We start from the raw sequence: 27,832 nt of genomic DNA, 5'->3' as shown, positions 1-27,832 counted from the left end.
CGAACTGGCCAATCAGACAGCAACCGCGTAGGAAATTCGAATGGAAACTTCGCGCTTCACGCCCCCATAGTAACGAGGCTCCGGGATTCAAATGAACGCAACTTTATGGAGCGTCTCACGGCGGCAGAAACACAGCGCGAGGGGCGGAGCCTTCCTTTGGCATGAGGAAACAACGTACGGCCTGATTGCCCAGGAGAACAGGACACTCCCTCCAGTTCCGGGTCAAACCGTTCTCCCGCTTTTCCCCCGCCTTGGCGGGCAGTCGCCATGGCAGGGAGTAATAGTGGTGCTGCTGCTGCGGCGGCCGCGGTGGCCAATCTAAATGCGGTGAGGGAGACCATGGACGGTGAGTCTCCATCCCAGTCCCTTCCTCTCCTCTTCTCTCCATTTCGCAGGCAGACTCGGAGGCCACCGAAAGGGGTTGGTTCTTTTGGAAGCCTAAGAATAACCCTTCCTTGTCCCGGACTGCTTCATCCGACACCCCCGAATTGGTCGACGCCTTCCCTTCGAGAGGTGCCTCTTTGGCATCTACGTAGGTGATCGTGCGCGCAGTCGTGTTTTACCACGTCGGATTCGCGAGCCCCGGGCCCGGAAAGTACGCTCTGCCGGCCCGCTCGAGGTCCGTTATCCCTCCCGGGATTGGAACCAGGTGGGCCTCGGGGCCTTTCCCGCTTTCTTCCCCGCCTCTCTCGGTCTGCTCTGCTGCAGATACGAATATGGGCAAGGTTGTATGTGTGTGTACGTACACACTTTTGAGTGCGGTGAGAATGAAAGGAACGCATATCGTTTCTGAGTATAGACGCGAGTGATGAAATGAAAAGAAACACGTGACTGTTATAGGTGTGATGAATTTCATAAGTGTATGGCTGACTCCGTATAGACTTATGTAATGAAGTTGAAAGGGAAAAAAAGTTACAAAGTGTAATGAAATTCATTATGCTCAGCTGGTTTAAGTATTAACTATGAATAAAATAATATCCATACATAAGTCGGAGTGAAACATGCTGATTGCCACTCCACCTTTATCCTTGCAGACCTGTTACTTATTTCCAGTATCTCCTGAATATAGCTTGTGTGGTGTGGTGTGGTGTGCATATTATCTTGAAATCTCATTAGACCCAGCTCCTTGAAAGCCGTTTTTTACTAAAAATGCGCCCTAGCATGTGGCGCAATGTCTCGAAAATAGTAGATGATTAATAAATGTTATTGACTGTACTTGATTGACTTTACTAGTACTTTTTTCTATTATACTTATCACTTAAGTTCTTTTTACAGGCATGTACAGTACTACTTGTGCTTTTAAAAAAATAGGCACTCACAGAAATCTACCATCCTTTCATTCTTTCAGCTTGTGGATCTGACTCTTGCAATTTATAGTCAAACTTAAGAAGTTCTTTATACTCACTGCCTTCACTTTTTCCTCAGTTCTTTAATTCTCGAAGTCTCAGAGTCTCATCACCCAACTGACAGTTATTTTCAAGATTAATGGTGATATCTTAAATGCCAAAACCAATGGCCTTTTTCTATTCACTTTCATCTTAAGCTCCTTAGAGCATTTTATACTCTCTTTCCTCCTGGATACTTTCTTGGGTTTATTTACTCAATCCTTAGCTCTTTTTCAGATTCCTTTGCTGACAGCATTTATATTCTTTCCTCTATTTAAGATCTATCCTCTAGGTAGGGTTCAAGGCCTTCTCTTATTCCCTTCTCTCTCTGGTCCTAAAGCTCCCATGTTTTCAGTTAATATCTCCATGCAAATTATATGTGAACAGAGCTGAGGTCTCTTATCATTACCGAAGGGACTCCATCTTTAGGGTCTTCCATGTTTCTTACTACTCCTTTTTAATCTTTTCTGCTAGATTATTATTATTATTATAATATCATCTAACTGTGTTTGTTCTTAGCACTTCTCTTTGAGTCTCTTCTGCTCCCTTCTCTAGAAGCATCAGATTCTATGGATTTAATTATCACTTGTGATCATAATTCCTGGATCGATGTATCTAGTTCCAGTTTCTCCTCTGAATTAAACATGATCAGCTGCCTATTAGACCTTTAAAATGGAATATTCTAGAGATTTCTTAAACTATACCTATCTAAAACAAAATTAATTACCCATCTCCCCCACCCTTCAGCAAAAAAAAGTATCCTTGTTCCAAATTTCCTATTTTCTAAGGCATTTGACTACACTCAATTCCACATATCTAGCAGGTTGCTAAATCTTGGTATTTCCACCACCATAACATTTTTTTTTTTTCATATAACTCCTCTCTGCTCAGACCACTTCTTGAGAAGATGATAATTGCATTGGTCTCCCATTTGGTCTACTTGATTTGTTTTTCTTCATTTCAGTCCATTCATATGCTATCAAAGTAATTTTCCTTAAGCACAAGCCTGATCACATCACTCCTCTAAACTCCAAGGGCTCCCTATTACCCCCCTTCCCCAAATAGAAACTTCTTTCAGCCACATTGTATATCATTGTTATTCACTCTTTTGCACTTCAACTGATATGTCCTTTCTGTTCCTTATACTCAAGCTCATTTTCCATCTGTCCCTTTGCACTGGCTGACCTCATACCTGAAAGACATTTACAAGGTCATAGATTTAGAACTAAAAGGGTCCTCAGAGGCTATCAAATCCAATTCCCTCATTTTATGGATCAAGAGACCTAAGGTCAGAGGTTTTTAATTACTTAGCATTCCTAAGCAAGTGTCTGAGGAAGGATTTTTAATCAAGGGCTCCCTAATCCAGGTCCAGAGCCCTGTGTGTTACCTCAATGGCAAATTCAGGGATTGCAGATGGCTGCCAAACTTTTATGTTCAGCCAGAACCAGATTAAAATGTATTTGGGAAACACAGAATAAATAAAAATACATTTTGTTGTTTCAGTCTTGTTCAACTCTTTGGATCCCATTTGTTTTGTTTTGTTTTTGGCAGAGATATTGGAGTGGTTTGTCATTTCGTGCTCCTGCTCAATTTATAGATGAGGAACCAGAGCCAAACAGGATTAAGATACTTAGCCAGAGTCACATAGCTAGTAAGTGTCTGAGGCCACATTGAACTTAGGACTATGAATCTTTTTGACTCCAGCTTAAGTATTCTATCCAATGTGCCTAGCTGCTGCCTCTCCCCAATAGAATAACAAGGTAATGTTCATTTGTGACTTTTTAAAGTCAATTTCAACCTTTAAAAATCAATTTCTCTTTGAATTTGATACCATTATACTACATCACACCCTTCTCTCCTCCACTTCATAAAATCCCTTTTTTTAGAATGCAGTTTAGCTTCTTCAGGAAGCCTTTTCCTGATTCTTCCAACTTTTCATGCCTTTCCTCCTTTACGTCCTCTTATTTAACTACTTGTATTTATAATTTAATTAATAATTTATATGTAATTGTTTATCCTATAAATGCATAGTTGAATGTAAATATTCTAATTTTATTCTAAACTATGATTTAGAGATGAGAAAGGCACCTTTTATGCCTAACATAATCAAGTTTTACTACTTTAAAAATGTACTTTTAACAAGTTTGGATTTGTGCTTTTGTGTAATACTAGATTAAAAGAATGTATGTAAAAATATTTTAAATACCTTTTTCTTACTTGATTCTTTCACCTAAAAGATATGAAGCTCTCTTATCTCTAATAAGAGATAACTAATTAATTTTAGTGAGGAAACTTATACCCCTATCCTAAGAAAGAGGGCTTAACACTGCTGACACTGGGGCCACTTATATACTTGGAAAGGATTGTCCTGCAATCATTCTTAGATCTTGAGATAGTTCTTATGGTTAGCATGTCTTAAGACTATATAGTTGTTTTTGGCTTCCGTGGGAACAGCCATTGCTTCAATTTTTGGGGGATGGAGGGTGTCTTGGAACCAGAGTTTTTTGCTGGAAACTGGAGTACACTATTTGTGCGAGATAAGGAATAGGTATTATGAACATATGATGGATGACCCTGGGAAATAAGGGGAATTGAAGCCCTCAGTGAATACCTGATGCTTGTCCAAGCAATGCACTTTGCCAGAGGTTGATACCATTCTGAGCTCAAAGGATACAGTCTGTTTGCTGGGCCTTGTTAGCTCAGGGAAACAGGGTATCCCCAAAGTATTTCAACATTTTACAGCTAAGAAACTGGTTTCTGCAGTATGTGTCTGAAGCTAGATTTGAACTCAAATCTTTTTTTTCTTTTTTTTGCTGAGGTAATTGGGATTAAGTAACTTGCCCAGGATCACCCAGCTAGGGGGTTTAAGTGCCTGAGGCCAGATTTGAACTTAGGTCCTCCTGATTTCAGGGCTAATACTCTATCCACTGTGCCACCTAACTACCCCCAAACTGAGATTTTTTTTTTTAATTATAGCTTTTTATTTACAAAGCATATGTATGAATAATTTTTTCAACATTGACCCTTGCAAAATCTTTCGTTCCAAATTTTCCCCTCTTGCCCCTCACCTCCTCTCCTAGATGGCAGGTAGTCCAGTACATGTTATATATGTTAAATGCAATATATGTATACATATGTGTATGTATACATCTTACCGCACAAGAAAAATTGGATCTAGAAAGAAAAAAGAAAAAATCTGAGAAGGAAAACAAAAATGCAAGCAAACAATAACAGAAAGAATAAAAATGCTATGTTGTGGTCCATACTCAGTTCCCATACTCCTTTTTCTGGGTGTAGATGGCTTTCTTCATCATTGAACAATTGGAACTGGTTTGAATCATCTCGTTTTTTGTTTGTTTGTTTTTGATAGCATTTTTCATTTTTTTTTAATATAGATTTTTATTTACAAATTATATGCATGGATAATTTTACAGCATTGACAATTGCCAAACCTTTTGTTCCAATTTTTCCCCTCCTTCCCCCCATCCCCCCCCCCCCCCCCCCCCCCCATGGCAGGTTGACCAATACATGTTAAGTATGTTAAAAGTATAAATTAAATACAATATAAGCATACATGTCCTAACAGTTATTTTGCTGAACAAAAAGAATCGGACTCTGAAATAGTGTACTATTAGCCTGTGAAGGCAATCAAAAATGCAGGTGGACAAAAATATAAGGATTGGGAATTCTATGTAATGATTCTTAGTCATCTCCCAGAGTTCTTTCACTGGGTATAACTGGTTCAATTCATTACTGCTCTATTGGAACTGATTTGGTTCATCTCATTGTTGAAGAGGGCCACGACCATCAGAATTGATCATCATATAGTATTGTTGTTGAAGTATATAATGATCTTCTGGTCCTGCTCATTTCACTCAGCATCAGTTCATGTAAGTCTTTCCAGGCCTTTCTGAAATCCTCCTACTGATCATTTCTTACAGAACAATAATATTCCATAAATATTCATATACCACAATTTATTCAGCCATTCTCCAATTGATGGGCATCTACTCAATTTCTAGTTTCTGGCCACTACAGAGAGACCTGCCACAAACATTCGTGCACATACAGGTTCCTTTCCCTTCTTTAAGATTTCTTTGGGATATAAGCCCAGTAGAAACACTGCTGGATCCAAGGGTATGCACAGTTTGATAACTTTTTGAGCATAATTCCAAATTGCTCTCCAGAATGGTTGGATGTATTCACAATTCCACCAACAATGTATTAGTGTCCCTGTTTTCCCACATCCCCTCCAACATTGCGCATTATCTTTCCTTGTCATTCTAGCCAACCTGACATGTATGTAATGGTATCTCAGAGTTGTCTTAATTTGCATTTCTCTGATTAATAATTTATATGGCTAGAAATGGTTTCAATTTCTTTGAGAATTGTCTGTTAATATCCTTTGACCATTTATCAATTGGAGAATGGCTTGATTTCTTATAAATTAGAGTCAATTCTTTATATATTTTGGAAATGAGGCCTTTATCAGAACCTTTGACTGTAAAAATGTTTTCCCAGTTTATTGCTTCCTTTCTAATCTTATCTGTATTGGTTTTGTTTGTACAAAAACTTTTCAATTTGATATAATCAAAATTTTCTATTTTGTGATCAATAATGATCTCGAATCATCTCATTGTTGAAGAGAGCCATGTCCATCAGAATTGATCATCATATAGTCTTATTGCCATGTATAATGATCTCCTGGTTCTGCTTATTTCACTTAGCATCAATTCATGTAAGTCTCTCCAGGCCTTTCTGAAGTCATCCTGTTGGTCATTTCTTATAGAAAAATAATATTCCATAACATTCATGTACCATAATTTATTTAGCCATTCTCCAATTGATGGATATACACTCAGTTTTCAGTTTCTTGCAACTACAAAAAGAGCTGCCACAAACATTTTTGCACATGTGGGTGCCTTTCCTTCCTTTAAGATCTCTTTAGGATATAAGCCCAGTAGAAACATTGCTGGGTCAAAGGGTATGCACAGTTTGATAACTTTTTGAGCATAGTTCCAAATTGCTTTCCAGAATGGTTGGATCCATTCACAACTCCACCAACAATGTATCAGTCTTCCAGTGTTCTCACATCTATTCCAACATTCATCATTTTCTTTTCCTGTCATCTTAGCCAATCTGAGAGGTGTGTAGTGGTATCTCAGAATTGTCTTAATTTGCATTTCTCTGATCAATAGTGCTTTGGAGCACCTTTTCATATTACTAGAAATAGCTTCAATTTCTTCACAGAAAATTGACTGATCATATCCTTTGACCATTTATCACTTGGAGAATGGCTTGATTTCTTATAAATTTAAGTCAATTCTCTATATATTTTGGAAATGAGGCCTTTATCAGAACCTTTGATTGTAAAAATGTTTTCCCAGTTTATTGCTTTATTTTGTCTGCATTAGTTTTGTTTGTACAATACCTTTTTAACTTAATATAATCAAAATTTTCTATTTTGTGATCAGTAATGATCTCTAATTCTTCTTTGGTCACAAATTCCTTCCTTCACAAAGATAAGAGGTAAACTATTCTATGTTCTTCTAATTTATTTATAATATCATTATTTATGTCTAGATCACGAACCTGTTTTGATCTTATCTTGGTATATGGTGTTAAGTGTGGGTCAATGCCTAGTTTCTGTCAGATTATTTTCCAATTTTCCCAGCAATTTTTGTCAAATAGTGAATTCTTATTCCAAAAGCTGGAGTCTTTGGGTTTGTCAAACACTAGATTGCTATAGTTATTGACTATTTTGCCCTGTGATCTTTTATAATAGATCTGCTTTATAAGAGTTTTAAATGTGGTACAGCTAGGCCACCTTTAATTAATTTTTTTTTTCATTAGTTCTCCTGAAATTCTTCACTTTTTGTTCTTCCAGATGTATTTTGTTGTTATTTTATTTAGGTAAGTAAAATAGTTTCTTGGGTGATTGACTGGTATAGACTCATCTTTTTGACTCTGATTTCTGTGCTCTATTGACTGCACTACCTAGCTGTTTGTAAGAGAATATAGGGAAGAGAAATTCAAAGGAACTAATTAAAAAGACACCTTCCAGGTTAGAAAATTGCCAAAGAAAACATCATAGAGCTGCTGACAAAGTTAAAGTACCTGGGATTAAATCCTGACCTTGTTGCTTAGTTTTATATAACTTGGGCAAGTCATTTAATCACTTAGACCTCAGTTTTATCATTTGAAAAATTGGAGAAAGATGAGTAGACTAGATGACCTTTAAAGTCCCTTTCGGTCATTAAATCTATGACTTTAAGTATCTTAAAGACTTCAAAATAAGCTCCTCCCACCCCAGATTCTGATATCAATCATAGCTTACTAAGATTCCTCAAAGATCCCTCTATTAATGGTGCAATTGGTACAATTGGTGTATGTAAAAATATAGAACTTTAAGTCTGGGAGGAATTTCATTGGTCAGGTATGAAACAAAAAATACCTTAAGCAAAATTGTGATAATTTATGCATTGCATTATTTTATTTAATTCTCAGCCCCAATCCTCTGAGGTATTATTATTTTCCCATTTTACAGGTAAAAAAATAAATGATCAGAGAGGTTAAATGATTTGCCCAGTTAATGGCTAGAGTAGAATTTGAACTTAGGTCTTACAAATAACTCCCAGTTTCAACATTCCACTGCCCCATACCTTTCATAGTCAACAGTTCAAAATTTTTGATGGACAGAAAATACTTTAAAGAGTATGTTTGGAGAAACAATTGGTAACTTCTATAATACTTTACCCTAGGCTGTTGTCTTATATTTCATTTTCTTAATAATAAGCACTCGTTCTTTAAATAATTCTGTACTTCATTGAAATTACATACACCCTACTTTAAATTGAATTTAGATGAGATATATCCTCATTTTTAGGTTTTTCTCTTTAGCACCTAAAGGTCTGAGTGGTTAAGCTTTCCTTTGGGAGATCAAGAAATTACCTGATCATAATCAGTATTCTTGTTTTTCATATTAAACGTTTTATAGGACATTTTTTTCTTTTAAAGGTACCATCCATGTCCAGTTCTAGATCACAAGGAGTATAAATATCCACATATTCATCTGAGCTAACACCAGGGTTTGGTTTGCACTGTGATATGGAATAAATGGCAGATATACTACTGATGAAGCATTCGTCAGAAAAAATCACATTAAGACCTTACTTAGATCTTATTCCCAGAATACAGGAATTATAAGAAAAACTTAGCTCAAGTCTAAATAAATTGTAGGTACAGCAGTCCTTTAATTTTAATTCTTTTAAGTTTTCCAGTGGTAAAATCCTTCAGTTTAAACAAAACTTTGGTAGAACACTTGTAGTAAAATCCTCTAAAATTGTAATGCTATTAAATAACATGTTATTAAAAACAAATTTAGTATATTTCACGATTCCTTACATTAGTATAAGGAACATAAGAAACTGTATGATCTATGAGTTTAGTAATCCAGAATAAAAAGAAAATCATCTTAATTTGGCAAATTTATTTTCAATGATATATTCACAGATGTCACTTTTAATCTTTTGTAAAAAATATTTAAAGGAATTGAAGTTAAGCTAATTAGCCTCTCATTCAGGGATGCTTTTCTCTTTCCCCTTTTTTGAGGGGGAAGAATCAGGTCATTTGCCTTTCTCCAATCTGTAGTACTAATTATATTCTCCTTTGTCTTTAAAATATCATTGACTCTTGCTCAGCAATTTTACCTTCTATTACCTTAGGTTCCAGTACATCAGAATCAGGTGATTTGAAGTCACTAGGGGCAAATAGATGCTTTTATTATCTCCTTACTTTCTTGAGTACCAACTCTATTAGCTATTAACCAGCAATAGCTGGTTCTAAGCTCTCCCATTTAAAGAGAAACTTTGGCCATTTTCATTTTCCATTCTAAGTAGTGGTTCTATCTTTTTTTAATCAGTCAGTCAATAAGCATTTATTAAGTGTCTACATGTGCCAGACATTGCTCAGAGGGAGGGATACAAAAAGAGATAGTGCATAGTCTCTACCCTCAAGAAGCTTATTGTCTTAATTCTCTTTTCATTATAGCATATAGGGTCAGGTTGGGAAGAAGAAACAAAACTCGTATTGTTGTCCTTGGCTTTTCTAGCTCTCCTCAGTTTCTTGAACTTTTGTGTTTTTTTTTGTTTTTTTTTTTTTTAATAATAAATTTTATTTTATTTAATAATAACTTCGCATTGACAGAATCCATGCCAGGATAATTTCTACACGACATTATCCCTTGCAATCACTTATGTTTCGTTTTTTCCCCCTCCCTCCCTCCTCCCCCCCCCCCCCAGGATGGCAAGCAGTCCTATATATGCTAAACATGTTGCAGTATATCCTAGACACAATACATATTTGCAGAACCAAACAGTTCTCTTGTTGCACAGGGAGAATTGGATTCAGAAGGTAAAAATAACTCGGGAAGAAAATCAAAAATGCAAATAGTTCACATTCATTTCCCAGTATTCCTTCTTTGGGTGTAGCTGTTTCTGTCCATCATTTCTCCAATGAAACTCAGTTAAGTCTCTTTGTCAGAGAAATCCACTTCCATCAGAATACATCCTCATACAATATCGTTGTCGAAGTGTATAATGATCTCCTGGTTCTGCTCATCTCACTTAGCATCAGTCCATGTAGGTCTCTCCAAGCCTCTCTGTATTCATCCTGCTGGTCATTCCTTACAGAGCAATAATATTCCATAACATTCATATACCACAATTTACCCAGCCATTCTCCAATTGATGGGCATCCATTCATTTTCCAGTTTCTAGCCACTACAAACAGGGCTGCTACCAACATTTTGGCACATACAGGTCCCCTTCCCTTTTTTAGTATCTCTTTGGGGTATAAGCCCAATAGAAACACTGCTGGATCAAAGGGTATGCACAGTTTGATAACTTTTTGGGCATAATTCCAGATCGCTCTCCAGAATGGCTGGATTCGTTCACAACTCCACCAACAATGCATCAATGTCCCCGTTTTCCCGCATCCCCTCCAACATTCATCATTGTTTTTTCCTGTCATCTTAGCCAATCTGACAGGAGTGTAGTGATATCTCAGAGTTGTCTTAATTTGCATTTCTCTGATCAATAGTGATTTGGAACACTCTTTCATGTGAGTGGTAATAGTTTCAATTTCTTCATCTGAAAATTGTCTGTTCATATCCTTTGACCATTTATCAATTGGAGAATGGCTTGATTTTTTATAAATTTGAGTCAGTTCTCTATATATTTTGGAAATGAGGCCTTTATCAGAACCTTTAATTGTAAAGATGTTTTCCCAGTTAGTTACTTCCCTACTAATCTTGTTTGCATTCGTTCTGTTTGTACAAAGGCTTTTTAATTTGATATAATCAAAATTTTCTATTTTGTGATTGGTAATGGTCTCTAGTTCATCTTTGGTCACAAATTTCTTTCTCCTCCACAAGTCTGAGAGATAAACTATCCTATGTTCCTCTAATTTATTTATAATCTCGTTCTTTATGCCTAGGTCATGGACCCATTTTGATCTTATCTTGGTATGTGGTGTTAAGTGTGGGTCCTTGCCTAATTTCTGCCATACTAATTTCCAGTTATCCCAGCAGTTTTTATCAAATAATGAAATCTTATCCCAAAATTTAGAATCTTTGGGTTTGTCAAACACTAGATTGCTATAGTTGACTATTCTGTCTTGTGAACCTAACCTTTTCCACTGATCAACTAATCTATTTCTAAGCCAATACCAGATGGTTTTGGTGACTGCTGCTTTATAATATAATTTTAGATCAGGTACAGCTAGACCACCTTCATTTGATTTTTTTTTCATTAATTCCCTTGAGATTCTCGACTTTTTATTGTTCCATATGAATTTTGTTGTTATTTTTTCTAAATCATTAAAATATTTTCTTGGAAGTCTGATTGGTATAGCACTAAATAAATAGATTAGTTTAGGGAGTATTGTCATCTTTATTATATTTGCTCGGCCTATCCAAGAGCACTTAATATTTTTCCAATTATTTAAGTCTGACTTTATTTGTGTGAAAACTTTTTTGTAATTTTGCTCATATAATTCCTGACTTTCCTTTGGTAGGTAGATTCCCAAATATTTTATGCTATCAACAGTTATTTTGAATGGAATTTCTCTTTGTATCTCTTGCTCTTGGATTTTGTTGGTGGTGTATAAGAATGCTGAGGATTTATGGGGATTTATTTTGTATCCTGCTACTTTGCTAAAATTATGAATTATTTCTAATAGCTTTTTAGTAGAATCTCTGGGGTTTTCTAGGTATACCATCATATCATCTGCAAATAGTGATAGTTTGGTTTCCTCATTGCCTACTCTAATTCCTTTAATCTCTTTCTCGACTCTTATTGCAGAGGCCAGTGTTTCTAATACAATATTGAATAATAATGGTGATAGTGGGCAACCTTGCTTCACTCCAGATCTTACCGGGAAAGGTTCCAGTTTTTCCCCATTGCATATGATGCTTACTGAAGGTTTAAAATATATGCTCCTAACTATTTTAAGGAAAAGTCCTTTTATTCCTATGCTCTCAAGTGTTTTTATTAGGAATGGCTGTTGGATTTTATCAAATGCTTTTTCTGCATCTATTGAAATGATCATATGGTTTTTGTTTGGTTGGTTGTTGATATAGTCAATTATGTTAATAGTTTTCCTAATATTGAACCAGCCCTGCATTCCTGGTATAAATCCTACTTGGTCATAGTGTATTATCCTGGGGATGATTTTCTGTAATCTTTTTGCTAATATTTTATTTAAGATTTTAGCATCAATATTCATTAGGGAGATTGGTCTATAATTTTCTTTCTCTGTTTTCAGCCTACCTGGTTTAGGTATCAGTACCATATCTGTGTCATAAAAGGAGTTTGGTAGGACTCCTTCAATCCCTACTTCTTCAAATAGTTTATTTAGCATTGGAGTTAATTGATTTTTAAATGTTTGATAGAATTCAGATGTAAATCCATCTGGTCCTGGGGTTTTTTTCTTAGGGAGTTGATTGATAGTTTGTTCTATTTCTTTTTCTGAGATAGGAGTGTTTAGGATATTTACTTCTTCCTCTGTTAGTTTAGGTAAGCTATATTTTTGGAGGTATTCTTCTATTTCATTTAAGTTGTCGAATTTATTGGCGTAAAGTTGGGCAAAGTAACTCCTAATTATTGCTCTAATTTCCTCTTCGTTAGTGGTGAGTTCTCCCTTTTCATTTTTAAGACTAACAATTTGATTTTCCTCTTTCCTTTTTTTAATCAGATTTACTAAGGGTTTGTCTATTTTGTTGGTTTTTTCATAGAACCAACTCTTAGTTTTATTAATCAATTCAATAGTTTTTTTACTTTCAATTTTATTGATCTCTCCTTTTATTTTTTGAATTTCAAGTTTAGTGTTTGATTGGGGGTTTTTAATTTGTTCCTTTTCTAGCATTTTTAGTTGCAAGCCCAATTCATTGACCTTCTCTTTCTCTATTTTATACAAATAGGCCTCTAGAGATATGAGATTTCCCCTTATTACCGCTTTGGCTGCATCCCATACATTTTGGTATGATGTCTCATTATTATCATTTTCTTGGATGAAGTTATTAATTATGTCTATAATTTGCTGTTTCACCCAATCATTCTTTAGTATGAGATTATTTAGTTTCCAATTATTTTTTGGTCTACTTTCCTGTGGCTTTTTATTGAATGTAATTTTCAATGCATCATGGTCTGAAAAGGATGCATTCACTATTTCTGCCTTACTGCATTTGAGTTTGAGGTTTTTATGTCCTAATATATGATCAATTTTTGTATAAGTTCCATGAACTGCTGAAAAGAAGGTGTACTCCTTTCTGTCCCCATTACATTTTCTCCAGAGATCTATCATATCTAATTTTTCTAGTATTCTATTTATCTCTTTGACTTCTTTCTTATTTATTTTGTGGTTTGATTTATCTAATTCTGAGAGTGCAAGGTTGAGATCTCCCACTATTATAGTTTTACTGTCTATTTCTTCTTGCAGCTCTCTTAATTTCTCTTTTAGGAATTTAGATGCTACACTACTTGGTGCATATATATTTAATATAGATACTTCTTCATTATTCATTCTACCCTTTAGCAAGATATAGTGCCCTTCCTTATCTCTTTTGATTAGATCAATTTTTGCTTTAGCTTGATCTGAGATCAGGATGGCTACCCCTGCTTTTTTGGCTTCACCTGAAGCATAGTAGATTTTGCTCCAACCTTTTACCTTTAACCTGCATGTATCACCCCGCTTCAGGTGTGTTTCCTGTATACAACATATTGTAGGATTCTGGCTTTTAATCCATTCTGCTAACCGCTTCCTCTTTATAGAGGAGTTTACCCCGTTCACATTTATGGTTAAAATGACCAATTCTGTATTACTTGCCATCTTGTTAACCCCGGTTTATGCTTTTCTCCCTTCTTACTCCCTTACCCCCTCCCTTACCCCCCTTCCCAGTATTAAGCTTGTGAGCTCCCCTTGCTTCTCACAGCCCTCCCTATTTCAGTATCCCTCCCCCCCCTTAGAGTTCCCCCCCCCCAACTTACCCCTTTCCCTCCCAGTTACCGTATTCCCTTCCACTTAGCTTATTCCTTCCTTTTTCACTTTTCCCTTCTCACTTTTCAATGAGGTGGGAGAAGTTTCACCATAGATTGAATATGTCTAAAATTCTTCTCTTACTGCCAATTCTGAAAGCAGTAAAATACTCACTATTTTCATTCCTCTCCATTCTTTCTCTCAGATTTACTAGGTTTTCTTTGCCTCTTCATGAAATGTAGTACCCCCACTTTCCCTTTTTTCTAGTACAATGTCCTTTCCACAACTAGTTTCTAGAACAAGGTATACATGTATTCTTTATACATCTTTACAGCCGAAATATAGTTCCCAAGATTAATCTTTACCTTTTTAGATTTCTCTTGAGTTCTGTGCTTGTAGATCAAATTTTTTGTTAAGTTCTGGCTTTTTCATCAGAAATAGATGAAATTCGCTTATTTCGTTGAATGTCCATCTTCTTCCCTGGAAAAAGATGCTCAATCTCGCTGGGTAAGTTATTTTTGGTTGCATACCAAGTTCCTTAGCCTTTCGGAATATCATATTCCAGGCCCTTCGATCCTTTAATGTGGATGCTGCCAGATCCTGGGTGATCCTTATTGTGGCTCCTTGATACTTGAATTGGGTTTTTCTAGCCGCTTGCAGTATTTTTTCCTTTGCCTGAGGGTTCTGGCATTTGGCCACTATATTCCTTGGTGTTTTGATTTTAGGATCCCTTTCAGTAGGGGATCGATGAATTCTTTCAATGTCTATTTTACCTTCTGTTTCTATGACTTCTGGGCAGTTCTCTTTGATAATTTCCTGGAAGATAGTGTTCAGGCTTTTTTTTTCCTCATACTTTTCTGGAAGTCCGATGATTCTCAGGTTGTCTCTCCTGGATCTGTTTTCCAGGTCTGTTGTCTTCCCCAGAAGGTATTTCACATCCTTTTCCATTGTTTGATTTTTTTGGATTTGCTTGACTGATTCTTCTTGTCTCCTCGAGTCATTCAATTCCAATTGTTCGACCCTGATTTTCAGTGAGGTATTTTCTTCACTCACTTTTTTAAGATCTTTTTCTAATTGTCCAATTGAGTTCTTTTGTTCTGTGGAATTTTTTTCCATTTCGCCAATTTTGTTTTTTAGAGAGCTGTTTTCTGTTTCCAGTTCACTAATCCTATTTTTCAAGGATTTGGTTTCTTTATCCACTCTCTCTTTAACTGACTTCTCCAGGCTCTTTTGCCAAGCCTCCCTCTCCTTTTGCAGAGCCTCCCTCTCCTTTTCCCATTTTTCTTCTAGCTCCCTTGTGAGAGCCTTTTTAATTTCCTCCATGAGATTCATCTGTGCTGAGGGACATAAGGTCTCTTCCTTCGGGGATTCACCTGGGGACTGTTTGTTTTTAGTCTCCTCAGGGTTTGGAGTCTGCTCTTTATCTGTATAAAAGCTGTCCAGGGTTAAATTCTTTTTCAGTTTCTTGCTCATTCTGTCTATTTATCAAAGACAAACTATCAAAGAAACAGAAGGAAAAAAAACCCCTTGAATGGAGGCTGCTTTCTTTGGGGGAGGGGCAGGGTATTCGTGAGGCACAGGTCCTACTGTGCTATGGCGCCTGCGCGCTGAGATCCGAGCGCTCTGAGATCCGAGCGGGCTAAGACACTGTGGGGGAGGGGTGGCCAGGTCCCGAGAAACTCCCGCTGTTTGGGATTGTATTCTTCACCCCCGGTGTTTTTAGCTTCTCTGCTGGGCTGCTGACTTGCTCCTATAGCAAAGCTCTCACTGCAGAGACGGCTGCGCTCGCGTCCTACCCCCTCTCCGCTCCACCCGGTTCTGAGCTGCTATCTGTGCTCTGGTTGCCGCTGCTGCCCGCAGACTGCTTCCAAATACCGTCCCCGCCCTCGTGCAAAAACAGACCTTTCTTGACGAGTCTCAAGGATGGTTTCTCTTGGTAAGTAATTGTATGGTTTTTTTTTTCAGTCGAGCATTAATTCAGAGGCATGAAATGAAATGAATAGTGAGAGAAAAACACGGAGATTACACAGAAGTGTATTTCCTCTCCGCCATCTTGGCCGGAAGTCTCTTGAACTTTTGAACTAACAATGTTTAGTACTACTATGCTTTGCCTTTGTATTTATGCTTTATTATCTGTTTTTGCTTTTATGTTCTGTTCATTTTTTTTCACATTTTAAATTGTTTGATAAGTTCTCTGTGGAGCCACATTTATTCTCCTCAAGCACTTCTCATTTCTCTTCCTTATTAAAATTCTTTTGATTTTGCTTTCTTTCTATTCCACACATACCTTCAAATAATTCTGTTCAAGACTACAGATCCAAGAGTTGAGTCTGTGCAGGTCTTATGCTAAAGTAGATCACAAAAAAATTGGAGTCCTTTTAATATCACTCATCATGAATAGGTCATAAAAGGAAAAATGCAAGATTTCGTAGAATTTCTTTGTTTTTAGTGCCTTCAATTATCGTCTTAGGTGTCAGAGATTGAAACTTCGAGGAAAAGGAAATTGTCTTGTCGGCCTTAAATACAAATTGAAAAACAAACTAACTAAACAAATCAAACAAACAAAGAATCCTTCAGAATAAGATATATATATATACTTTCAGTCCAAATTGTGTAAAAAAAAAAAAAAAAACTTTTGAGGAAAAGAAATTTTATTATCTCTTAGATACTTGCATTATAAACTAAGTATAAATGGTTTCTAGTAATCACATGAATTAAAGGGGAAAAATGAATTGTTTATTATTTATAATTATACATTATTATTAACATACATCTTTTAGCATATAAAAATTGTTGGGTTCATAAGAAGATTTTAACTGAATGAAATGACATACAGAGCTCATATGTAGAATTATAGGAATGTAGATTCCAACCTAGAATAATGTTATAAAGGCAATAGTGGGTTTTTTTTTTTAATGAAGTGAGAAAATTGATATTTGAGTGACATATTGCCAGTACAGAATTAATAGTCATTTGAATTTTTGTTTTATTAATTTAATAAATTAATATGCTAAGCATAGTCTAAACAAAGGGCTAAGAATCAGCAAAACTGGTCCCCTAACTGACTAAATGAAATACATCACTAACTCACAGTATTGCCCCATTTGTCAGATGCGATTAATATTATTCTTATCTACTTAACTCAAATTACTATTATGATTTTTTAAAATGAAATGATAGATATGGATGCATTTGAAAAAGTTAGGAGTATTATCTATGTGTTATTAGTAAATTCCAGTCTTAATTCCCACATCCCTTAGGAAATTATAGCCTTTTTTTTTTTTTTAAATTTTTATTTAATAATAATTATATTGACAGAATCCATGCCAGGGTAATTTTTTTTACAACATTATCCCTTGCACTCGTTTCTGTTCCGATTTTTCCCCTCCCCTAGATGGCAAGCAGTCCTATATATGTTGGATATGTTACAGTATATCCTAGATACAAAATATGTTTGCAGAACCGAACAGTTCTCTTGTTGCATAGGGAGAATTGGATTCAGAAGGTATAAGTAACCCGGGAAGAAAAACAAAAATGCAGATAGTTCACATTCGTTTCCCAGTGTTCTTTCTTTGGGTGTAGCTGCTTCTGTCCATCATTTATCAATTGAAACTCAGTTAGGTCTCTTTGTCAAAGAAATCCACTTCCATCAAAATATGTCCTCATACAATATCGTTGTCGAAGTGTATAATGATCTCCTGGTTCTGCTCATTTCACTTAGCATCAGTTCATGTAAGTCTCGCCAGTCCTCTCTGTATTCATCCTGCTGGTCATTTCTTACAGAACAATAATATTCCATAACATTCATATACCACAATTTACCCAGCCATTCTCCAATTGATGGGCATCCATTCATTTTCCAGTTTCTAGCCACTACAAACAGGGCTGCTACAAACATTTTGGCACATACAGGTCCCTTTCCCTTCTTTAGTATTTCTTTGGGATATAAGCCCAATAGAAACACTGCTGGATCTAAGGGTATGCACAATTTGATAACTTTTTGGGCATAAAGGAAATTATAGTCTTGTGATAATATCTGGATTAAAAGACAGCACCTACATAAGATAAGAATTCTGAATCAAACTTTTGTATATGTGTTTCAGTTCTGCTTGAGATTTCAAGAATATTGAATACTGGCTTGGATATGGAAACACTCTCTATTTGTGTACGTCTTTGTGAGCAAGGAATAAACCCAGAGGCCTTATCCTCTGTCATTAAAGAACTTCGCAAGGCCACAGAAGCATTAAAGGTGAGGAAGACCACCTCTTTTTTTTTTCTTTCTTTTTTTTTTTTTTTTTTTGTTTCCATGCAAGAGGTTCTTTTAACTTTTTTTTCCCCCCAAAATTTTTATGAACAGTAAAATTAGGTTATTAAGAGAATAGTTTGGGTAATGGCTAAACAAATTGCATAAGCATAATAGAATATTGCTGCACAGCAGGAATCTACAAATATGAAGAATTTAGAGAACTAGGAGAAGACTTATGAACTGATCAAGAATGGAGTAAATAAACTCAAACCGTGTATACAATGAATGCAACAATGTAAAAAAGCCCCAAATTTGACATTATGTAATAATGACTAGACTTGATACTGAAGATTTTATGTAATTTCCTCACCTTTTTCAGTTGGGATAATATTTGTTTGGAATATTATGCAAATTTTCAGAAAAAGTAATTGTGTTACTTTTGCCAAATTACTTTGTTTCTCCTTTTTTCTTAAAAGGGTTGACTCTTGGCAAGTTAAGATATAGTCAAAAATGAAAGTGTAAAAACAAGATTGCCCAATGAAAATAAGATTTTTTTTTTAAATCATTAAGAGAATTATCCAAGTTCAGGACAATACGAGGACCCTATTCCCACAAACCTCTTTGCAGGTACTCTTTATTCAGTATTCATGAAGAAATACCCTTTTTTCCTTATCAAGGCCAGCATGTACCCTTAATTCCTTCTCCTCTTGTCTTTTCCAGAAGATTGTCCTCCACTACGATACCCACTTTATCTTCAGTTACTCTCTATTTAATGAGTCTTCTGCTACCTGCAAATTTATCATTGTCCCCTCTATAATTAAAAGCTGACTAGATGCTACCATCCCCACTAGTTATCCCATAGTTTCTCTTCAGTAAAACTTGAAAAAAATGTCTGTTTGTTTCCTCCTCTTTTTTTTTCTCTTTGTAAGCTGGTTTCTGACCTCTAACTGAAACTATTCTCTTTAAAGTTACTAATGATCTTAATTGCCAAAGTTATTGACCTTTTCAAAATATTCTTCCTTGAAGTGTCTGCAACATTTGACACTATTAATTACTCTTTTCATGTATACTTTCTTAATTTTTCTTGACATTGCTTTCTCCTGGTTCTCCTAATTATTTTATCTTCCCAGTCTCTTTTGCTAATGGATGTCCCTTAAGTGCTTTTTATGAGCCTTCTTTTTTTCCTTTTATGTTCCCTAAGAGATCTCAGCAGCTTCCATGGATCAAATTATATTTTCTATAGATCTCTATATGTAGTCTTAGTCTTTCTTCTCAGGTATAATGCCACCTCTTTACATATCTGAAACTCAGTACTTCTAAAACATCACATCTTTTTTTCCTCCACATTCCCCATTTTGGATTTCTCTGTTATTATTAGACACTACCATCCTCCTACTCAATCAGCAAGTATTTATCAAGTTCCTACTATGAGCTGTAGTAGTCCTAGTGTGGCTATAACTACAATAAATGTTATTCCTTACTTAAAAGAAAGGGCAACTCAGTGGCACAATGATAAAGTACTTAGCCTGGAATGTACAAGACTTAATTTCTCAGTTCAAATGTGACCTTAGATACTTCCTAACTTTGTGACCCTGAGCCAGTTACTTAACCATCTTTGCTTCAATGTCCTAAGCTGTAAAATGGACTAGAGAAAGAAACTGCAAACCTACTGCAATCTTTGCCAAGAAAACCTACATGAGGTCATGAAAAAAACAACTGAACAAGAACTTATAAGAAGCTTAGATTCTAATGAGTGAGGCAACAAGAACACTTAAATTTAAAGAAAATTATTTCCTTGAATACAATATTTTATCTCCTCTTTCTGTGCTTTTGTATTAGTGTGACCTCCTCTACCCTTTCTTCTCCCCTTCTCTTGCACCACCTCCCCTCAATTTCTGGAGTTTTTTCTCTAACATTTCTTCATAATTTCCTTGGCTTCACATCTCGACTCAAAACTCAGCTTTGATAGGAAACCTTTCCCTTTTCCACCTTCATTCTCATTTCTTCTAGCTAGTTGCTAGTTCCTTCCCTTCTGAAATTACTTCCCAGTTAGAGATAAGATATATACAGAATCTCAAACACACCTCTTATTTACATCTTATCTCTCTCTCTTAATAATGTGAATGCCTTAAGAATAGAAAGTTCTTACTTTTCTTTTTATCCCCAATAGAATGTTTGGTACATGCTAAGTGCTTTAAAATATGATTTTTATATTATATTGATTTATTATGCCCACAACAAGTTGCATTTTAATGAATAATTCTCAGATGTTTCCAGTTTGAGCATCTATATGTAACATCCAAATATTGAGTAATCTTGCTCCTTGTTTCCACATCCCTTTGCTTGTTATTAGTTAGTATTAAGTTGATTAAGAAAATGCATGATGGCAAAAACTTAGGAATCCAGTAATAGAAAACTCTACTAGTAAATGTCATTATCTTCTCTGCAACTTAGAATTCCAGAGAGGTACCTAAAAATGTTTAGTGACTTTCTGGGATCAAACATCCAATATTTTGTTAGGGGTAGGATTTAAAACCCAGGTCTTCCTGGTTCCAAGGCCAGCATTCTGTATGCCATGTTGTCTCTCAATATGTACTCAGAGATATTTTAAAATGAATTCATGTTTTACTAATCACTGTTGTAATACATATACACATTGATGTATGTGTTCATGTATGTACACACAAATGCGCATACCTATACACATATATACATGTATACACATATATGAGAGACATATTCAAATAATACTACTTATTGCATATATAGGTTCTTAGACCACTTCTACAGAGATCTGTATCCACAGATTAGAAAGTGCTAAGTTGGTTCTTTTTCTGTTAATTTCTTTTGCTGAATTTCTTTGTTTTTCTCACAATTGAATCTCAGTCCCTGGCTATCTCCCTCTCTTAGTGATAAAAGGTTGTATATTCAAAGCTTTCAGACATTCATAAATTACTGAAATTGGAAGAGCTTTTGAAGGCTATTTCACCAAGAACCTTGTTTATAGATGAGAAAATTTCATCCTAAGGAATTAAATTGTTTTGCCTAAGGTTGGAAACCCTGGTTTTATTTTCACAGTTAAGTAGAATTATCTCACCTTGAATCTCTTAAAGTTCCTGAGTCTTTTAAAGAGAATTCTCCTTTCCCTATCTCCATTTTCACTTTGATTTCTAATAAAAGAATCCTTATTATGATAGTGAAGCGTAATAAATAAGTGCCCTCACATCTTGAATCCTGGTGTCTTTCCCCTTATGACCAGAGGGAAAAAATTGAGAATAAAATTGCTCTATAGTTCTTTGGCATGGTTTGCTAGCATGAAACTCCATAATTTGTAGTTTTTCCATTTGGTTTTCTTCTTAGGGTCAAAGAAATTTAGAGCCCAAATACCACCTAATGAAAAACCTCTCATCCTCATTTTATAAATGAGGGAAATATTTTAGTCCCAACAATAATTTCAGTCTCCAATAATGATATTTATATAGGTTCTTTAGGTTTTACAAAGCCCTTTGGATATATCAACTCATTTGATCAGGAAGCACAACCCAGGAGACTTCAATAAATTTCCTTGAAGTAAGGGGGTTTTATCATTTTTTTTCTTTATATACCCAGCACTTAGCACAAAACCTGACATATAGTATGTGCTTAATAATTACTTGTTGATTGCTTGAAAGGTTCAGAGACTTATTCGAGTCTCTGAAGTTGGGGCCCTCTGATTCTAACCCATTATTCTTTCCATTATCTTTATTAGTTTTACATCTTTCTGTTTGAAGAGAATATTTCCCTTTTTCCTTCTTCTGTCTATCCCTCTCTCCCGTCCCTTCCCCTTTTAGATCTTGGTTACTGGTCTTACAACCTGTCTATATTGTAACTAGTTTTAAAAAAAAAAAAAAAAAACCACTTTCTAGTAAACAAAATTCTTACCTTTACTAAAATAAATTTTAAAATCAATTTAAATGTTTTAAAATCCAGATTTAATAGGGTTTTTGAACAGAAAAATAGTGATTTCTCTGTGGTTTGCAGAATCGTAATCAGGTCATGTCAATTTTGAAAGATGGCATTAAACACCAATAAAATAGTATTTTTAGTTACTCTTCCTTTCAGTCAACTTAGAAGGATATTATCACATTCCAGAATAGCCTAGGAAGAATCCTTTGACTCTTACTCTTCTCTGCTTTCATTTCAGTTCTGCATGAGAACATAGCTAATACTGATTGAAACAGCTGGAGTTTAATAATGGATAGAAAGTGTTGTGCACAAAATCTGTCTGGGCCCTACTTGCAAACTGGCCTGGTTTTCATTATGAAAGGACTATAGGAATAGGGACTGGACCTGTGATGTCATTAATATAGACAATACCTGAGTTAGGAAACTTCAGTGGAGGTCAGCAGGTATTTTGTGGCTTGTGGTGTTGGCATTCTATAGAGCAAGGCTTCTTAAACTTTCCACTTGTAATACCTTTTTGCCCAAGAAATTTTTACATGATCCTGGGTATATAATTATATAAAGTAAATATACAAATCAACATTTACTGGCAATAAATCATAATTTCACAACCCCATATGGGGTCTTGAACCATAGTTTTTAAGAAGCTGGGGTCTAGAACACTCAGAGGGAAAGTAACAATCTGAATTTGTCAGAGGAGGGACCTGAACCCAGGTCTTCCTGACTTCTAGGCTAGAGCTTTACGATACTACTTTTTACTGCCCTTTATAAAACACATATGCATGCGTACACACACACACACACACACACACACACACACACACACACAGGATTATTACAATTTTGTGTTGATGTTCAACATAGCCTTGCCCCTTAATCCTGTTTTCACCCACCATGGATTTCCTCCATACATCTTACAAATTGCTAACTCTCATCCTCTTCTTTATCCACTTTTTTCTTTTAAATATGACATCTCCATACAAAGTAGGTTTCTGCTTGGTTATGCGTTTCATTCTACCAAATCCTAATGATGTATTAGGTCAGATATGCTTCCCTGCATTAGCATTATACTATCTTTAGTCTTTGTTGGAAATCCAAAAGTAGGCTTGGCATGATTCAGCCTAGTCTGGTGTTTCATGTTTGGAATTAGAATCAGATGAAATGTTTATATTAAGAAGTGTGCCTGTATTTTTGACAAACTGCTTTCCATAAATTAAAAAACAAGGAACTTTGTACAATACACTTATAAGTTTATATTTGCATTATTAACATTTTTTCCTTGCTTGTTCCCAAAATGTTGGGCATTTGAGTTTTAACATTGGCTTTGTTTTTGAATTTTTCCCCATGATCACAAACTTCTAAGTCTTTTAACCACTCTCTGTTGTTGTTGTTTCTCTGCATGGTGTCTAGCTTGGTGGATATACATTGGCAATGTTCCCTCACCCCATTTTTCTTCATTTAAAAGCCTTTCTTTAAATAATAGATTTGCAAAATACTGAACAAATACATTCTTACTAACTCTTATTAAGGATACTCCTTCCCTGTTGAGGAATCATGATCTAGAAATTCAGATGCTATTTGAAGCAGGCTTGGCATGATTCAGGCTAGTCTGGTACTTTATGCTTGGAATTAGAATCGATGAAATGCTTCTAGCAAAAGATGTCCCAGTAAATGTTTAGCAAGCACCTCTCCACAAATTAATAACAAACAAAAAATTGCATAGAGCACATTTTCAAAGTTAATTTGCATTATTAACATTTTCAACATTACTTCATTAAATCTAGACAATCAACCAAAGAATAAATCATGCTTTTGGTTTACCTATTTCTGAGGTATAAATGTACATACTAGGACTTTGTAACATTGAAATTTTAATTTTAAGCCTATAAACCAATACACGCTGGGTCCAATACATCCCTGCTTGTAGCTCATCTAACAATTAACAAAATATTTATTTAACCATAGTATGGAAGGATACTCAGCAAAGATACTTTATTGGCAGCAAACAAAAAGCTTCTTTGATCATGCTGGTCTAATAGTCAAGCCTAACAGTCCTGCTTCTTCATGGCATAGCTTGTGTAATTAGGTTTTTAGGGAAGCTCCTGAGCCAATTAAGTTTTGGTGGTGAGTTTAGCACCTTTTAAGGGAAAATTAACCTAATCTGCTTGGGGTAGTTGTTGCTTCTGTGATAGCATTCATTCTCATTGCTTTAATCAGTTATTCTTTTTCTAAATAAGTTTTTCTCTTTTGCACCTTTTTCTTTTAGTGAGTCACAGGATAAAACTATGGTCTGTGCGTTTTGAATGGCCTTCAGTTTTCTTGCCTAAGATTCTTGTAATGTTTTCCAACTTCTTTCTTTCTTTATATATATATATTTATATATATATATATTATATATATATATATATATATATATATATATATATATTATAATAACTTTATATTGACAGAATCCATGCCAGGGTAATTTTTTTACAACATTATCCCTTGCACTCGCTTCTGTTCCGATTTTTCCCCTCCCTCCCTAAACCCCCTCCCCTAGATGGCAGTCCTATATATGTTAGATATGTTGCAGTATATCCTAGATACAATATATGTTTGCAGAACCGAACAGTTCTCTTGTTGCACAGGGAGAATTTCCAACTTCTTTCTAATAATACTTATATTTGAATGACCATAATTGGGTAATAGTTATGTGATTGGAATGGAAGATTCTCTATTATGTCTTGATAATATGATCCATCAAGCAAAGCCATTCTATAAAGCACCAGCAATAAAGAGATTAAAATGAAATTGCCTCTGCCTTCAAAGAACTTTTAGTCTATAAGGGGAAAGAACAGGTACTCATATAAATATGTACAAAATAATTAAAAGATGAGTAGAAGAAAACAGTATCAATTGAGAAACTCAAAAAAGACTTCAAAAAAGGAGTTGTATTTGAGCTGTTCTTTGAAACCTAGATTTTTAAGAGCCAGAGGAGAGGAAGGATAAGCAAATTTCCCTATATTTTTTAATCAGGACAACCAGTAGCTAACTTCATACCCATAAGCAAGCAGTCACCAATCATCATTACTGTTTTTTTCCTTTTGGTCCTTATTACATTCTGAAACCTGAAAAACACCTGTGAATTTGAGCATCTGTGCTTCTTCCTCTTCATAAAGAACCTCTGATTTGTTTCTTTTTGTTTGTTTTAACTCTTGATGTTTAATAGATTTTTCCTTTATTTGACTTTTTTAGTCTCTGACTTCCAGATGAAGTGGTTTCTCTTTTGCATAATGGGTTTGCTTTAAAAAAACATTTTCCCCTTCCACATTAAAGCTTTCCTTCTTTTTGTCCTTGATAACCTTGAATGTAGATAGGTATTTCTTAAGCTCCTTCATCTTTTTTTTTTTCATAGTAGAGATCACTCAGCACTTTTATCATTCTCCAATATCCTTGTTCTTTTACTTTTTTACTTCAGTTAAAATTGTTCTTTCTCTTCCTTCTGCTTTGTAATGATATCACTTTTATGGTTTTGGTCAGGTGATGATAAAGTTGATGAAAATGAAGTACCATTGAAGGTTAATCCAAGCATGTAAATCAAAATTTTTTCATAGTAATAACTTTAAATATATTATTTAACATTGCAATCTGTTAACTGAGGTTGCAAGAAATGATCATTTTGAATTGACAAAATTATCTTTAAAATATCTCTTGGTTTCATTGTAATGAATCTAATTTTCTCTTTGTAGGCTGCTGAAAATATGACAAGCTGATTTTGTGGAGAGATCTTTTGATAAGATGCATATCAAGATCTGGAAGATTTGAAGAGTACATACTGGAATGAAATTGCTTTTTATAGCAATGTAAAATTAACAAACCATAGCTTTATACGTAGTAGAAAGTAGCTTATTGAGTTATAATTAGATAAGTGTTTAGTTCACATCTTTTTTTTTTAAACAGTCCTAAAAGTTTACAAATAATACGCTATTTATATATTCTTTATTTATTGCTTTGAAAGTTTTAATTTTACAGTCTGTCAAATATTGCACATTCTCTGAGCCTTGTTGAAATCATAGTGGAAGTATCAACACTGATGTAATAGTTATGACTTGTTGACATTTCCATTATAAACTCTAATTTTGAATTATTTATGTCTAACAACTTTATGGTTTTACTTTTCACTGGGCTAGAAGTTGGCAGAATTTCAGATATCCTCAAAGAGTGTGTCAGTTTTTATTTAAATTCATTGTATATGTCAGTTTTGTTTTGTATAAGAGCATGTTAATTTCTTATGGTCTCTACTATTGTAACTAACAGACTTAGTTTTTTAAACACAATTTAGCTGACAATGAATAATGTAAACTAGATCACTTTTTTATTAGAAATAAAATTTTGGAAACAGCTATTAGTTGCTGTTTTGATCATCTAGAGCTAATGAGAGTATTTTAATTATGTTTTGCCTTTTAAGTTTTATACTATTATTCAAAGACCTCAGTAATAATGTATTTTATGATAAAGTAATAATGACCAACATGCATAATCTTTCAATTAGTAAAAATAATTTTATTGCTGAATAAGAAATTATCAAACAAAAATCTTTGTCCATTTTATGTAAATTCTTTTGAAGTTTAAATTTAACTTTTTTTTTTAAAGAAATAAGAGAAAAAAAGATTTCAAATCATTATACAAAGATTAAAATAAAATAGGCCAAATATTAAGAATTGTTAGACTGTGCCTTCTTAAAATCACTTGTGATATTATTTTATCCTGATAGTTATGTTTCTGAGTGGTTCAGTAAAGAGGGATTTCTAGAAAGGACAGAATATAGAAATAAAGAACTAGTGTTAGTGATTTTCTCAACATCATTACTTATTTTTATGATGTGTTAATGTGCTTTTTAAAAAGACTTCTCTTCCACTATTGTTTTCAAAACATAAATAAAATTTTGTTTTCATCACTTTCAAATAAATGTAGAATTCACTGGAAAATTTCTTGTGAATAGGAGGAATAAGTAGTAGCCAGATCTGTTCTATAGTTTCTATAGTTGTCCAGAGATGGAAGGAGGGGGTTGAAGGAAGGCAGAGAGTAATAACTTGTAATATCAAGAACATAAAAACTGGATGTTAATGTTTTTAGATTACTAACATCTACAGAAAATGAACTCTTTTGATCTGCTCTTAAATAAAACAAATTTTGTATCTAGCTCTTAAAAATGAAAAGCAATTTAGTGCATTCAATCTTAATTTTTTTTCTTTTAATGTAATGGCCTGAATTCAGTTTATAAATTTATAATGTCATAAATTAAGTTATATGGGAAATGCAGGAAAAAAATGTAGAAAGAGGTCTATGTTTACAAAGGGCTTCCTGAATGTGTTATATTTCTGAAATGTAAATCTATTTTTTTAATGCATATTCATAATCTTTCAGAGGACATTTAAGAAAATGAAATAGACAATAACTATAAAATTACAGTCTTATGCATGTTATCACTGACAGTAAAACTGATTGAATAGTCTTGAAAGGTACTTTTGATTTGTTTCCCATGTATTATGTATTGGGAAAAAACCCAACCATGTAAAGTATCATCGTTATTTTATGCTTATGTGTGAGTATTCCTAATATCTCTATTATAAATATTTATGTACTTCCTTATTCATGATTTCCTTAATTCCATAGAAGTGCTGTGTCAATGTGTGTCTTTTTTTTAAATAAATTTTTATCAATAAGTTCTGTTTATATGTCA

General features: G+C 34.6%; 1 protein-coding gene across 1 annotated transcript; it reads left to right on the top strand.

Annotated features, from left to right (window-relative positions):
* The first annotated feature begins 202 nt into the window (after positions 1–202).
* MZT1 (mitotic spindle organizing protein 1) lies at positions 203–27,832 on the top strand. The gene is made up of 3 exons (XM_051983916.1): positions 203–346; positions 18,023–18,168; positions 25,839–27,832. Exons 1-3 carry the CDS (start codon positions 268–270, stop codon positions 25,860–25,862), a joined length of 249 nt encoding a protein of 82 aa, XP_051839876.1. The 5' UTR covers positions 203–267; the 3' UTR covers positions 25,863–27,832.

The sequence above is a fragment of the Antechinus flavipes genome, chromosome 3 (assembly GCF_016432865.1).
Source record: "Antechinus flavipes isolate AdamAnt ecotype Samford, QLD, Australia chromosome 3, AdamAnt_v2, whole genome shotgun sequence".
In the NCBI taxonomy this organism is placed as follows: domain Eukaryota; kingdom Metazoa; phylum Chordata; class Mammalia; order Dasyuromorphia; family Dasyuridae; genus Antechinus; species Antechinus flavipes.
The sequence above is the reverse complement of the archived record's forward strand: the minus strand, read 5'-3'. Positions and strand labels throughout refer to the sequence as shown.

Coding starts and splice junctions, on each gene's coding strand:
- MZT1 (XM_051983916.1), top strand. CDS start 268: ATGGCAGGGAGTAATAGTGGTGCTGCTGCTGCGGCGGCCGCGGTGGCC. Junction 347..18,022: donor GGTGAGGGAGACCATGGACG/GTGAGTCTCCAT, acceptor TATGTGTTTCAG/TTCTGCTTGAGATTTCAAGA. Junction 18,169..25,838: donor AGGCCACAGAAGCATTAAAG/GTGAGGAAGACC, acceptor TTCTCTTTGTAG/GCTGCTGAAAATATGACAAG.